The sequence below is a fragment of the Gadus morhua genome, chromosome 21, assembly GCF_902167405.1.
Source record: "Gadus morhua chromosome 21, gadMor3.0, whole genome shotgun sequence".
Classification (NCBI taxonomy): Eukaryota; Metazoa; Chordata; class Actinopteri; order Gadiformes; family Gadidae; genus Gadus; species Gadus morhua.
In genome coordinates, this window is record NC_044068.1 from 19431322 (window position 1) to 19447783 (window position 16462).

The 16462-nt window shown below is 45.7% G+C and overlaps 1 protein-coding gene across 9 annotated transcripts in view; it reads left to right on the plus strand.

Moving 5' to 3' along the window:
- The window catches only part of afg1lb (AFG1 like ATPase b), a 30093-nt gene that overhangs the window by 1150 nt on the left and 12481 nt on the right, over positions 1–16462 (plus strand). For 6 of the 9 annotated variants that reach the window (XR_003974275.1, XM_030344533.1, XM_030344535.1 and 3 more), the window contains exons 1-7: positions 75–631; positions 818–1131; positions 3605–3662; positions 3862–3963; positions 4222–4349; positions 8716–8815; positions 12814–12872. Coding sequence is in view for 8 of the 9 variants with exons in the window: in XM_030344533.1 (XP_030200393.1) it covers positions 520–631; positions 818–1131; positions 3605–3662; positions 3862–3963; positions 4222–4349; positions 8716–8815; positions 12814–12872 (873 nt within the window). In the remaining variant the exon portion in view is untranslated. Of the gene's footprint in view, positions 1–74; positions 632–817; positions 1132–3604; positions 3663–3861; positions 3964–4221; positions 4350–8715; positions 8816–12813; positions 12873–13042; positions 14659–16462 lie in introns of those variants that run through there. The other 3 variants (XM_030344540.1, XM_030344532.1, XM_030344536.1) reach the window with 3 other exon arrangements.

Consider the following 16462-nt stretch of genomic DNA (forward strand, 5'->3'; position numbering starts at 1 on the left):
ATTTCACCGCTTTTCGTTATGTTCGCTCGAGCCTCGTTTCTGCCAGATACAGCCTCAGAGTCAGCAGGGCGTTCATGCCGAATACTAAATACCGTTAAATGCTCCCATGTCCAAACGATGTGGCATGTCATTATTTGTATTTTACAATTCATAGTAGTCTTTAAAGATAATACCTATTGCTGTTAAATATTATAATATACTATATTTAACTTGATACAGCCTTGGCATGGCGTCCATGGCAAATACTAAGACCGCATTTTACAATTAATAAATAGCCTATCTTTAAAGATAATACACGTTGCTGTGTTGCGTTTACGGTGCCTATATTGCATATTTTTGCTAAGCGGACTAAAACTGGCAAATTACACTTTGTATGTCGCATGGGCATCATAGACTATATTAGTTTTGATTGTGTTACAATTAAAGCGCATCTAAAACTTTTAATGAATACATTAAGAGTGTAACAACGTTTCTGTATATAATCAATATATTGATAAAGTTGGAACAGCTTGAATCAAGATGGCGCACTACAGTTCTCTTTTAGCGTGTTCGTATAGAACTACTATAAATGTACTCAGACACTCGGTTTTTGATCGAATTATTAACTATCATTGCATTAAGACTATTCAAGGTCATTATTCTTTTAATTCATTTGACATAATTCACGAGGCATTGTATGCTTGTTGTGTTTCATGTGTCCTTGATAATAATCTTCATACGCCTTTTTCGGACGTAACGTTATCAATGTCAGATATTGTATGGATTCATATGGCAGTTGATCCTTAATTAATAAGTATACCGTTATATTATGTTTTAGGTTGCATCCTTGATACCGGAGGCACTTCATTACAATCATCCTACTCCACCAGATCTACAACTCCGGATATACATGGCTTAAGTAAAACTGTTGCACAATATGACGACCTGACTCAACGTGGTACCCTGAGGGAGGATGGTCATCAAAGAGATGTTCTCCAACATCTGGCTCAACTGCAAGAAACCATCAAGAGCTACAGCAATGAAATATACTTGGATGTACCAACACCAAATGAAAACAATTCCACTCAATGTGAAGAAAAAGATCATGCCACCCCTGGAAAAATGAATGAAGATCCTATTTCCCTCAAAACGGTAAATGTATTGAATTTGAGAATACACTCGATTTAATAAACTTTTTAGCTCGGGCATGATCCATATTTATTTGAGATTTACATTTTTAAAACTTTTAAAAGAACAGTTAATGCTTGTTGAATGCATGTCTTTCCTTGCAACAAGTTTCTACCGAGCCATTTGTTTCCCTTGCACTTCATGGAACTGTGTGGTTGGTCTGTGAATTGACTGCGAGGAGAACCTGTAATGAATAGGTTAAATTCAACAAATGTTCTTGTACTACAAATATGGTGGTGGTCACATAACACGATGTTCTCTCTCAAAGAAAAATGGGAAGGGTCCTATATCAAGTGGCATGGTTTTTATTTGTGTTAAACATATTGCATCGATAGTTGCTGTTGTTGTTAGTTATACGTGTTTACACCTTTACAGAGGGGTTCTATAAAGGTTATTATTTTATGTTTGTGTCTGGTGCATGGATTTGCCTACATTGTTTTTCTACAGTGTGGCATCTGGACTGTGGATTCACCATAAAGCCCCATTGACACCCAAAATAGTGCGCACCTCCACGTGTGATGATCCAGCGAACTGTAGCCCAGTTGCATGGCTGATGCGCCCTCTCTGGGGCTCAGGTCAAAGGGAGCATAGGGGTCTGGGAAGTGTGTTGTTGCCGTTTGTATTTTGGAACAGTAAAGGGGGGGAGGGGGGGCTGTTGTTGTTTTTAGGTCAAGGGGAGTTGACTGTCTAGTATTCGCGGTTGGTGGGAGTTTTCTGTTGGTTGGCTGGCACAGACACACTCACAGAGCCAGGCAGTGGTTTTTTTTGGAAGGCCCCCGGGTGGACCTCCCGCTGGGCTGGTCCCCGGCTCCCACCCTCTCCCTCTCTTCCTCGCTAACTCTCGCGTTGCCGTGCAGTAATGAGGGGATCCCTATTGTCCCCGGGCATTCTTGTGCTTTTTCTGCTTTTGATTCCGAACTCTGACAAATACTTTGGTGTTGGGCTGTCATCTCTACCACCATCACCGCCCACCTCCCTCGCAAAACTCCCCCCATTACTCCCTCCCACCTCGTTCCTTAGCCTGGTTCACACACACACACGCACGCACACGCGCACGCACGCATGCGCGCGCGCGCACACGCATACGCATGGGCCAACTGGTGTTATGCAGTTCTTCTATGTTGAATCGGGTCAGACTGCTGTCCTCTTGGTGCCTGTTATCTCTATGAAAGTGCCGCCATTGTCCTCTGCTAACTGACCAAGTCTGTATGGGGGAGTACACTTGACTTAATATTGACCCAATGCGGCCCGGTTTTGCAGATGGCCGACCAGACAATGGTCCATTGTTAAAAAATTAAAAGCCTTCATGTCGGATCTGCATTGTTTACTTTCACTTTTTGTATATTATTGCGATGGCTTCTCACTGTTTGTTGTTCGCCGGTGAGGCCCAACGTCTGTAATAAACCACAAAAACCGCGACTCTGTCTAGTCATGATGGGAAAATGTTGACAATACACCAGGTTGCTGGAGTTGTCCCAGCCATGTCCTTGCGGCCTGGCATTGAACCCAATGGTCAAGTCATTCTAACCTTAACCCCCATCACCTCGGTAATGGACTGGGGAAGAGAGAGAGATTGAGGGAAGGGGTAAGGGAGAGTGAAAAAAGGGACACCATTGTTTCTCTGTTACTTTTAGAATTATTCGTCATTCTAAGATCCTAAGATATACCGTTGCATTTCAGGCAGTGTCTTCACTTTTGAGCTGCAGCATGGCCATTTAGTGTGTGTGTGTGTGTGTGTGTGTGTGTGTGTGTGTGTGTGTGTGTGTGTGCTGTCTTAAAGCCAGGGCCTGCTGTATTGTATTTTTTCTAAGCCAGGAGGCAGGCAGCACAATGACTTCCAGCAGCAGCTCAATGCGAAGGCACCGTATCACAATTAGCGGTGCGAAACAGGGTCCTGCACGGAGAAATCTACTCCATCTCGGCACAGCCTCATCCAGTCCTCCACTGTTTTGTCTGACAAATCCCCCCATTGTTCGTGCGATGATGCTTTTCTTTCGTGGGAACCCCAGGCTTGTCTTGTTGATTAGATGCCCTTTGTCTCTCCTGTCCTGCACTGGGCCGGTCTGGAGAACTGCGAGACTCTCTCTCGCTCCCTCTCTCTCTCTATCTCCCTCTCTCCTCTCTTCTCTCCCTTCGTCGTGTCTTAGTGCCTCAGCATACTTCCCCTATTAAACGCCCCAGCCCTTCTCATTTGGCAGTGTATATATCACTGCTTATATATTGCCCAGTATTGTGTCATGAGCGCTGGTTATCAGACTTGTGCAACACACACACAGAACACACACGTTACATCTTTAGGATTTCACCTTTTTCTTTCTTATCTGGTCAGTGTGTGGGATGAGTTTACTCAGCCCAGTTTCTAGTTATTTTTTCTTACCCCAATGTTCGATGTAATGTGTATATAATGTTCGTATATCTCACCTCCCCTATAAACCAGCAAGAAACTTCTCAACTAACTCCACCACCAAGGGGGCTTTACATCCATGGAGATGTTGGTAAGAAAGTATTTTGACACACACACACACACACACACACACACACACACACACACACACACACACACACACACACACACACACACACACACACACACACACACACACACACACACTCTCTAAATGAAAGATCTTATTGTAAATCAGCAGGAAATCAAAAATATGTTTTCTGTTTTGTTTTATTTTACTCTCTTCTCAGGCACTGGCAAGACTATGCTGATGGACATGTTCTACTCCCACGTAGAGAACAGCCGCAAAAAGCGAGTGCACTTCAACTCCTTCATGTTGGACATTCACAGAAGTAAGCGTTCCCTCTCTCTCGTGACTTTTCTGGAAGTCTCTGCGCTAGACAAAGCGAGGAGTATATATTTCCCAACTCTTGTTTGTCCTGACTCTCTGCGTAATTGTCCGCGTGATGCGTACGTGCGTGTGAAATTACTACTTTATTCTGTATTGTTAGGTGGGGGTGGGTGGTGGTGATGGGGGAGGGCAGGGGGAGGATTGCTTACCGATGCAGGTGTGCTTTAAGATGTGCCTGACGTTTGTGTGGCACTTAAAGGGATACATCGGTGGAAACAAAGCCTGCCAAAACGAGGGCGAGGGAAAATGTTCACCTACGACCCCATATCGCCGGTTGCTATGGATATCAGCAATGAAACCTGCCTCCTGTGTTTTGATGAGTTTCAGGTGAGTGTGTGTGTGTGTGTGTGTGTGTGTGTGTGTGTGTGTGGTTTTAGGCGTGTTTGTTTGTGTTTGTGTGTGTGTGTGTGTGTGTTTGTGTGGCGTGAGGTGTGTTAGTGTGTGAGAGTGAGTGTGCCTGTGTAAGTGTTTTTCAAGTGTGTTTGCCTGTTCTCAAGCAGGTGCATGCAAATGATCTAACTAGAATTAAACAATGCCGACAAAGATGTTTTCATGCATATTGAAATTCTTATGTGATTGAGCCCCACAATTTCTATCTTAAGCGTGGTGCGTTTGTCTTTTTGTTAGGAGAGAAAGGCACGCGTAACCCTCGACAGAACTTTCTCAGACATATGAACTCGGGTGGTTCGTTTAGTACATTTGGTCGCCTCATACTGTTATAGCGTATGGGCAATTTTTTTGTTGAATTTAGTCAAGTTTTGCAATTTAACTTGGAGATGGTAATAAGTTAAAAGTAATTCATAGTAACAGATAATAAATATTAGTAAATCATACCGAAAATCAATAAACCTTTCACTTTAGCAGCTTTTGTTATCTTTATTACATTATAGCAGTTCATGTCTTTTGAGCATATTAAAACTGTTGCAATTATTTGTGCAGTATTACTCTTTGAGTGAGAGCTTATTTCTGTCCTGTCTGTCCCATCTGAGCATGACAACCTGATGCTTGTGTGGTTCTTTGAGGCAATGACAAACAGGGATGGGGACACCTAGTGGCTGGCCTGAGCATCGCAGCTGTCTATCCGTTGCACAGAATTAGCAGTGAAAGATTAGATCCACCAGGTTCTTTACCGAGGTGTGATTGTAGCCAAACAATCATATCCTCTCCACCACTGCTCTCTGTGGATTTAGGCTGACTAACTCTGTAATGAATGATTGATGTGATGAGTGTTCCTGTGTTCGGTTTGAATATGTTCCGTGGTAGGGCGTTGTCGCTGCGGCACAGTTCAATATATATTTATTTATTTAGGATGTTAATGCAACTAGATAAAAATAAAAGAAGTCCCCTTTATTCAATGAAATAACTTGAGTTGGAAAGATTGCCATCATACCACCCAAACTATAGAAGGTAAGGGCCAACAAAACCCAAATGAAACACAGAATAAACTGTCATTAAAGGACCAGGGATGTTTATTTTTACCCTTCACCTCCGTCCATCATCTGTGCAGATGCTCACGATCTACCACAGAGTAAATAATCATTGATGCCGATGTTTTTTTTTGTCGTAATGAGGAAAAAAACACTCGTGCATAATTTTTTGTGGTGAACAGAAAATAGTTACCAGTGTTAACAGTGGCTTTCATAAATGTTTTTTTCGTCAGTGTCCGCAGGTCAAAGGTCATAGCAGGGAAGGGGAGGAAGGGTTCGGGGGGGGGGTGTGTGTGTGGAGAGGGGGCTCTGCTACGCATCTGCCAGGATCAAGAGCGGCTTCCTTTCATCCCCTTTCTTTCACGTTTTAAACTGCGCCACGACTCTGCGTCTCCCCATTGATTTTGTTTTTGTTTTGCAGTGGCGCCGCTGCTTTTCCTTTTTTTGCTCGCTCATAGACTGTTGCTGCCAGTGAATGGAAGGCACAAGAAGCTTCCATGCGTGCGTTGTTTGTGATGCATAAACAAGAGGGTTGGTGAGGAGGCCCGGTTTGGGGGGGGGGGGGGGGGGGAGCAGGGGAGGGGTCGCGGGGTCTATACCAATCAGCATCCTGCACCACTCAGCCATGCAAATAAGATGGTCTGGGTATCAGTCGCACTCCCCGGCTCCTTTAAGTGAGTGGAGCTAGAAAGCGACTGGCGGCGGCGGCGGGTCAGTTGGATCTTATCCTCTTAAATGCTAATGACATTTCTCCATTCTCTTCATTAGCGCCGTGCCATTATCAGTAATTTGTAGACCCCCCCCCATCGCACCCCCCTCCCCTCCTCTTTAGCGCACACCACTCTACACACACACACACACACACACACACACACACACACACACACACACACACACACACACACACACACACAGAAACACACACACACACACACACACACACACACACAGAAACACACACACACACACAGAAACACACACACACACACACACACACACACACACACACACACACACACACACACACACACACACACACACACACACACACACACACACACACACACACACAGACACTACTGCTAATGAATACTTTGCCATTGAGAGATCCGATATGGAAAGATGGAGTTGGGGCCGGGGAGGGGGTGTCTGAGGAGCGAGGAAGGAGGGTGACAAGGAAGCTCTCGAGCGGCCATTGTCTCCGCTGGCCGGCAGTCAGAGCGTAGCGGCTGTGCAAAATTGCTCATAGGTTGTGTACATAAAGAGGTGTAACATCAAAAGAGGCTTAATTTGGCCCCCGGCCCTGCGGACGGCCGCACCAGGAGTAATTGGATGCTCATTTAAATATTGGTGTTAGCGGGGGGGGGGATTGCAGCGTTATTTTTGTCTTTGGCGAGTGCTTTACGTTTTCTGCACCGCCCCCCCCCCCCACCCCCCCTCCGCCCTGTCCTCATTCTGTGGGCTCCCCCTCGGCTCGCTATCAATATTGCTCCTCCAAGTATGCCTGTTTCGAGGGCACATGAATAAACAAATCCAGGTTGTATGAAAGGTCATTTTTAAATGATTCTTTTGAAATTAAAAAAAAATAAAACTGGGGGGGGGGGGGGAATAGGGCTGGAGGAGGGGACATAGATCCTTGGCTTTCAGTTGATTCTCATTACACACACACACACACACACACACACACACACACACACACACACACACACACACTAATTTGACGCCCCCTGGCCACCTCTCTCCAGTGAAATCAAGGCTTTTACACACATGTTAATGCGAGTGTTTGTGAGGGCAGCAGGGCTAATATGCAGCCTGAGCACCCCCTCCAGGGGCTGAACAGCAGCATATGCTGTGGGCATGGCCCTCCGGAGAGCTCCAGCACACTCTGGGGGACTGGGGGACACGAGAGAGGTGGGGGAGAAGATCCTGGATATTGTTTTAATCCACGCACTCGCTTCAGCTCATTTACATTTACATTCAGTGCATTAAGCAGCCTTTCTTATCCAAAGCGAAGTACATTTGTCAGAAGAAGGTGAAGCAATATATTGCGGTCGGTACAGTAAGGATTGTCATAGAACCAATTGCAAAGTACTTACAATCGCTAGGTTAACCCCATATTCAACAAAGATAGCTAGGGTCAGATGCAACACAACTACTAGATCAAAGTACGACATACAATTAGTGCATACTTTAAGTGTCAGGAAATACAACATAAAATAAATAGGAGGGGTGGGAGGGGGTGGCTATGCATAGTCGGTGAACTCTGAACAGGTGAGTCTTGAGTCTTTCGTGGAAGCTGATGAACGACTCCAGTGCAAAGCAAAAAGCAATACAATCTTTTTTTAACACCAAATGGATTTGAATTGTACCTCTAAATGTTTAGACGTGTGTCATTGCTCACCACAAAAGGATTTTATGTTTTCCATTGAACTTTTTGTTCTACTTATTATGCCGCAGTCCAATCCCAGGCATGCCTCATGCCCCTCTACAATACTGTACAGAATGCTACAATACAGACGCCCTCTTCACCTCTCAGACCCCCTTTCACCTCAGGGTGAAAGAGAAGGATGAGGGTGACCACACAATGATGAGCACCTCCACAATAACAGAAAGGTCGCCAATATCATGTAAAAAGCCAACCGCTGCAGGCTGCAGTGCCGTCATAACCCCCGCACAACACTGGGGATAGGAAGACCACAGCCGGCTTGGAATTGGTTTTAATTTCATATACATGCCCAGTAGGTGCACAAGTGTCCTCCACACACACACAGCTTTATATGGCCATCTGCAACGGTACAGTATGACCCCTGTTTGGATTCACATTGGTCCAGTTTCATTATTCTTTTCTCCCTCCCTCTCATGTTACCTTGCACGCTCGTCCTCGCCCTCTGTTTATTTGATTAGCTCAGCCGTCGCTGGTCCTCCACAGACAACCGCTTCATGACTGTGTGTGTGTGTTTGTGTGTGTGTGTGTTAGTTTGTGTGTGAATAGACATCACCGGACATAAAGACTGGAATGAGCACATCTCAATGGTGCTAATCAACATGGAAAAGGATGTTAATTCTCCTTTGCAAGCTTTGACCCCAGTGCTCATACAGGCAGACATGCACACACACGCACGCACACATGGACACACGCACGCACGCACGCATACACGTACTGTGCACAGTTTCAGTGTATTAACAGATGAAAAGGATGAAAATCATTTATGTATTTTTTAACTCTTGCCTTGGTGTTTTTGTCTGTATGTTTGTTTCTTTGTCAGGTGACGGACATCGCTGATGCCATGATCCTGAAGCAGCTGTTTGAGACCCTATTCCGGAAAGGGGTGGTGGTGGTGGCCACGTCAAACAGACCCCCAAATGGTACTGCCAAGCGTGTGTGTGTGTGTGTGTGTGTGTGTGTGCCTGCATGTGCATCAATGTGTCATTCTGAGCTCTGCCATGGCATTTGTCGTCTCATGGTTAGTGTTGCGTTACTGTACAGCACTATACCAATAGGAATGCTTAGGAATGCTTATGTTGCTTACCTGAAATGATGGTTGGTGGTCTTGTTTGGCAACAGGAGTGTTGTGGATTCAATCCCCGTCTCCTCCAAGTGTTTAAGGGTCCGTGAGCTAACTGCTTCCAACAAGCTGGCTGTGGCCTTGCTTGTTGACACCACCACTGGTGTGGGTGTGTGAGAGAAGAATGTGGCAAATTGAGGTCAGATCAACCAATGTCATAGAATGTGAAAAACACAAAAAAAAAAACCAACTTCAGGTTGTGCAGAGGCAATGGCTTCATGCTTAACATATGACCTTCACAGAAAAGCAGTTTGTTTTATGTCCTGTTTGTCATGGTTGTAGGTAGGGGTGGGACAAAATATCGATACAGCGATATATCGTCTCCCTTCTTCGTGCGATAAGAGAATCGATACACTGCCGCCAAATATCCATGTAATATTTAAAATAATTAAACAATATAAATAATATTCATGAAGAGTAAGGAAGGAAATACCAGGCAAAATATTTATATTTTAATTAATAAGATAAGGTGCTCTAAACTGATTTCCCTGCTTCTCGAGGTGGCGCTCAACACATGAATGAAGGAAACTGAGGTAAATTAAGGAAAGGCCGAAATCCAGCACTTTACTTTTTACAGTAATTTTGTAATCATCGTTAGACATATATCGTGATGTATCGTTATAGGATGTCGATTATTGCATAATCGTTGTGTCGCGATATTATCGATATCGCGGGTCATGTATCATGTTTCGTATCGTGCGGTACCCTGTGATTCCCATCCCTAGTTGTAGGCCATGAATGGCGTTCAGACCGGGAGACTTGAGGGCTTCAAGTGATTGTCAGCAGCAGGGTTTTTGGGGACAGGGGTGTGTGGTTGTAATTGTGCTGTTGGTAAACTGCGGTTCACCCTATACCTTATGAAAGCTCATCCGAACCAGCAAACTGCACTTTGGTTTTGTGTTTCACTTTCCACTGCCCCTCTAACATCCTCCTGCCATGTGAGCAATCCTGCAGCCTGCATTATTCCTATTGCTGCTCCTTCTGTTGCTCTAAAATCAACTGCTCGGCTGCAATTTAAACTGCTTTCAACATGTAGAAAAAAAAAAAAAAAATGTATCCTTCATGCTGTCCTCTTGTGTGGGGTGAATCAAAGCCTGTTTTTTTTTCCTCGCATCGCAAGCACATGAGCAATCAAGTGTGTTCACAGGAGCCGATGACGCATCGGGCGTCAAACGAGAAAACGGTTGAGGGCGGTGCGACCGAGGACCGAGGCGACCGCCGGGCCTCGTCTCGCAAAGAAAACAGCCCTGGAGTGGCCTTGGAGGGTGGGCCATGTCTCTGGGGCTCAGAGCACCGCTCCTTTGACGGGGAGCTACAGTGAAGAACAAAGCAGCACACCGGGCTAACTTGATAGGGATCCTTCTTGTGTTTTAATTACATTGATAATGGAACACTAAAAGCCTCCAGAGACAACTGGACATGAAAGGAGCCTTCGTTGCCCTGTCTTTGCTGATGTGGAGGAGCGGGTATCAAAAGGCCCTAAAGTAGGTTATCTGATTCAAGGGCTTATTTTTCTTCTGCTATTTTGTGTGTGAATGGAATACATTTATTGACCGCTTTGCTTGTCACTCGGGACGGTCAAAGTGCTTTGCAATGCTAAGATTGAGTTTGTCTAAACACACACACACACACACACACACACACACACACACACACACACACACACACACACACACACACACACACACACACACACACACACACACACACACACAGGAGACACACACACACACACACACAGGAGACACACACACACACACACAGGAGACACACACCCACAGGAGACACAGGAAACACACAGAAAAGATGATGGCGGTATCAGCCATGCAAAGACAACCAACCCGTTGAGAGCGCTAAGGAGTCTGGTACCCTCGCCCAACAACACTTGAAGCTATCCGACCCTTTGCAGCCTACAGACGTGACTACCGCCTCCTGATAACGCCTCATGACATGCACTGTACCTTGTGACCGTAGCGGGGGCGGGGGGCTGCGTTACCAATGCCATGGGACTGATTGTGCATCTGAGTTACGGTTACGTAACTCAGATGATTGTATTCACAATCCATTGTAAGTATTTTCCAATAGTAACACAAGATGACATCGTTCCTATCAGTTTTTGTTGGTGTTGGTGTTCTACAGCAGCGGTCCCCAACCCCCGGTCCGCGGACCGGTACTGGTCCGTGGGTCATTTGGTACCGGTCCGCAGAGAAAGATTATTTATTTATTTTAATTTATTTATTTATTTTTATTATTATTATTATTTTTTTATTCACTTCGCAATACTGTCACTCTTTTACATGCCATAAGTCTATATGCAGTTGTTAGATGCGCAACATAACCCAACCACCCCCCCCCCCCCCCCCCCCCCCCCCCCCCCGGTCCGTGAAACTTTTCGGAGAATCATACCGGTCCTTGATGCTGAAAAGGTTGGGGACCCCTGTTCTACAGAGTTCGGAAGTCTTCGTTGCATTCCCTCTAACAGATTTGAGATATTAACTCGGACTCATACAAAGGGATGAGAAGTGGGACATGTGTATATCACTCCTCATCCCATTGTGTGAATGCTAATTCATATATCAACAATATCTATATAAGTTGGAGTCTTAAATATGGTTAAATGCAATATTTATGTATTTATTTGATCTACCGGTCTAATTACGCAAAGGTATTTAGCTGGTTTAGTCATTAACCTGTCAATTGGTTTAGACCTGGTCACTTCCTGTGTGCCTATATAAGGCTGGTGGTTCTACCATTTTGGATCAGTCGGTTGAAAGCGGTGAGCGCCCTGCTGCTAAGTAAGAATTAAACATGCTGGATTATTTTCTACCATCTGACTTATTCTCACAGTTCAACCCTCTAATTGACCATCCCTCAATAACCCAGAAAGAAAGTAAATTTTGTTGACAGCCATTGATGTCTGTTCGAGCAGTGGTACAAGAAGGAGACAGACCACAGCCACTGTCAGTTCAGCGATGATGGTTTTGATTATGAGGACGACAGAGCCATCCCTTGTCATACATCTTCAGTCTGTTGAGGTGGTCACTTAGACCAACTCAACAGACGTAGATGTATGACGAGTTAGATATAACCGCGGATCCACATATCACGCACGCAAAACAAAATCCATCACAGAGAATCAGCTTTCCAACAAACTACTTGCTTCCTTTCGTTAGCTTAAGCCCAAACATCAACAACATCCACTTGTGCACATTTGCAACTGTAAAGACCACAGGCTTTTGTGCATGTGCGTGTGTGTGAGTCACACACCTTTTCTGTATATGTTCGTGCCTGTTTGTGTGTCTGAGTCCCTATCTTTTTTATCTGTCTATCAGGGATGCTACTTCAGATGTAATTTGTTCCAGCAGAGCTAATTGAGTCCTCTATTCAGGCAGCCTCTGTGGACATTGTCCCTCCTGAAAAGGCGACAGTCCTTTCTGCCGCCACCATTGTTTGGGAATGTAATGAATTTTATGTCGCCGCCGCTGCCGGTAGAGAAATCCATTTTTCTCCCTCTGGTCCAATGCTTTTGTTCCAGCCTCCCCACCCATGTTTCAGTGCATCAATAGCCACTTTATCTGCCAATCTGTGGCTGTGTGTGTGTGTGTGTGTGTGTGTGTGTGTGTGTGTGTGTGTGTGTGTGTGTGTGTGTGTGTGTGTGTGTGTGTGTGTGTGTGTGTGTGTGTGTGTGTGTGTGTGTGTGTGTGTGTGTGTGCACGTGCGTGCATGGATGGTAGTGTGGGGTGGCGTTATTAGGAGGCTAAACAGCACCTCTAATACAAGCCCACCCCTCTCTTTCAGATCTGTACAAAAACGGACTTCAGAGGGACACCTTCCTGCCTTTCATCGGCGTGCTGGAGGTACACACAAAGTCATCCCTCCTTCACTCCCTTTATTTCCAAATGTATTCATTTGTTTATCACCCACACACACCCTGCTTCCGCACACATAAACACGCAAAAACACATACAAACGCACACTCTTTACATTGCACACCTCTGTGCCTCTGTGTTCACTTTGCTGTTCCCAGGGTTTGATGTGTTCCTGTTTTCCTGGTCGGATGCCGCACACGATGTCACAAAGCTGTCTTTGATCATACTGCATGCGGGAGAGGGAGAGAGGTAGAGAGAGCATAGGTTACACCAGTGAAAGATGGGCAGGCGAGCTGAGCAACTGAGCCAAGGCACTTGCATTTCAAAAGTGGCGTGTGTGTGTGTGTTTATCGGAGGGAGGGGGTCCTGAGGCTTGCGAAGCTGGCAAATACACTACTTTGCAATTTAATTGCATTATTGTAAGCAGGTAGGACCATTATCCTGCCCGCATCCCAGATGATCATTGATGTGTGTGGAGTGATCGCCATGATGCATAATGGAGGCTTAATTTGGGTTTGTCATGCATTTTGCAGGAGACTAGGCGAGCATTCTTGGGCTTTTATAGCTATTTAAATATCAAAACGATGAGGCGTTATCAAACTGTGGCATATTAGTCCTATTAATGAGTAATAAAAAAAAGAGCCATTTAATGCTTATTAGTAAATAATACACATACACACACACACACACACACACACACACACACACACACACACACACACACACACACACACACAGTAGTCACCCATCATGTCATCACCCTGCAACAATGATGTGATTAGTCCTAGCTATTATTGGACCTATTTTAGCTATTTACAGATTAAAAGTATGCCAGGATCATTTTAGGTCATTTGAAGTGGCAGCCTTGAAGCCTTTTCATGCAAGTAACAGTCAGTCAGGACTGTTTAGAAATGACGACATATAGCCAAAGGTGTTTGATTGCCGTTCAAGTTTCAATTAACATGGAATTGTATCTTTAGAGAAGGAGTAAATTAATAGGTTAACTTTATTAATTAGGTTTATTATCCAGTAATAGCTTCTCCTGTCTGAAATCGGTTTTCTAAAGAGGGGTCTCAGTGGGGAATCTGCCTCCAGACCCCATCGCTAGAACTGTATTCAACAAATAAAACAATCCCATAACCACACAGATTACCAGGCAGTAAGCACAGTGGACGTCCCCGCGGGGAATTTAAAGTCACTCCCTTGTTACCACCAACCTTCTTTAATCCCCCCACCTCATCAGGGTCCTGAATGCCCCTTGTCCCCCTCTCTGCCCCACACTGCCTCCTCTCATTCAGGGCCCATGTTCTCCTTTGTGAGGCCATCTGGTTGCGGTCTTTCTGGGGGTGCGGCGGGCCTCTGTGTGGTGGCCCTCCGTCCTGCGGCGTTGGGGGCTGGACGGTTGGTGGGGACGGAGACGGGTCACCCCATTAACTACCTGACCCAGAACAGATTGAATTAAACCTGGCAAAGGGACCCCCGGCCCTACTCCCTCTAAGGTCCAGGCCTCCTCTTGGTGTGCGTGTGTGTGTGTGTGCGCGTGTGTGTGTGTGTGTGTGTGTGTGTGTGTCAGTCTGTATGTTGGGATGGGAATGAAAAAAAAGAAAGAGAGCACAGGCCCTGACCTCTCCTCCCACCATCACCTGGGTGGTGGGAGGAGGCTAATCCCCGTCCTGGGGGCGGATGTCTTCATGGATCTATTGACTTCTGATTAGACAGGAACTCTTTGCTCATGATGCCACTCCCTCCCCCCATTCCCTACGTAACAACCCCAGCACCACCCCCCCCCCCCCCCCCAGCCTAACTTTCATCCTATTCATTTCCCGTCCATTTGGGTGTAAGTGACTAATGCAGACAGCAATGTTTGACATTGGTCCAGTATTGAATGACCCGATCCAGCTATTGCAGCCGCGAAACGGGCTGCAGTGTAATCTGATGGGGCAGTAGCATCAAGAAGTCCTCTCAAATACCTTGTTTTTGCAGCTGACAGAGTGTCTTACAGCATTATGAAAAGGGAGCCTTCTGAGTGATACTGACCAGTGCTGTCTTAACGTCTCTCTTGATCCGGTCTGTTAGTTATCGGGTCTTACCACTTCTTGCTCAAGGAGAAGCCTTGCTCTGAAATCTTGCACTCTTTAGCGTTGAGGGGTTGTAGGAAATGTCCCTCTTGTCATTTACATCTCCTTCTCCTAAATCTTTTGGATTTAACCAAACTTGGCTGTCTGTAGTCCAACACCTAAACTCTCCAACTTCCACTCCAGTTTCCACCGTTCTTCCTGCACCAACTCAACCCTAAGCATGATTCAGAGCGATGTCGTTGCCAGAACTAAGAAGAATAATAATAATCCTCTGGGCCTGTTAGTGGCAAAGCCAGCGGTACTAGAGGAGGGACATCGACAGGGAGCCCTTAAGGGATCTATCGGAGCCCTGGCGGCTGCAATGGCCGAGCGCTCTTGCTCAATACTGAATTCTTTTAAATGCGGTCTGCATTAGACATTTCCACGCAAAATGAGGGGAAAATAGGATTTGGGTGGAAATATCCCAAATAAATCCCTAAAGGCTAATTCAAACCAAAAAAATAAGTAGCAATATGGCTCTCAAAAATTCAGTTTTACAACATTTTGATGTGGATGTGATCTCCTGTCTAGTTGAATGTTTCATTCAACTGGTATCGATTGGAATATCAACGTCAGTTGGACCTTAACTTCAGCGGGCTGTCCTTGTACCCAAGGCTCCAATCCCAATACCCTCCTCCCATCCCTTCCTCCCATCCCCCTCCTGCCCATCAAAGCCATCCATCTTCTGTCATTTGTATACGTTTTTTAAACGCATACAAACCATTTCTGTGAACACTGCTATAATGGATTTAACACTAAGGTAACTAACAAGGGAGAGAGAGAGAGAGAGAGACGGAGACAGACAGAGAGAGAGAGACGGCGCCGGCGTGTGACCTCATGAGCTATAACGCGATAAATCTGCTACCCAGACGATGCATGGATGGATTTTCATGTTTACATCTCTGACCTTCTTTTTTTTGAATGATCAGAATGCCTCTCAAGCAAAAGGTTATCCAATGCCGCTCTCTGAAGGCTTAGCAGGATGGGTATTATGTATAGACTCTGTTAGCGCCGGAGACGACGCAGGCAAAACAATGGCTCCCTGCGCATCTCCCCTCCCCTCTCAGACCGCCACAGCCGTCCCCCGGCTCTGCTTCAACAAGTTATTATTGATCTGCAAAACCAAAGATTTATCACAAAGGAGGCCCTGTTCACTTTCCCTGAAGGGGGGTTGGGGGGTTGGGGGGGAGGAGGGAAACATGGCGACAACTTTGATTCATTGAGTCTGGTCCCTCCAGGGCTCCTGTGTGGGCCGTTGTTCTCCATCGCTGCGCCGCGTCTACTAGATCTCCACACAACAGGAAACAAAAAATAGGATGAGAGGGAGGGAAGGATGAGGGGGGGGGGGGGGAATGTGAACAAGACCAATTTTGGCACTCGGGTCTGAGACCTTGGGCATAAGGGTGCCTCGTTGAGGCGCTCGCCGCGGACCATAAGTTACAAATCGATGGGATGTTGATA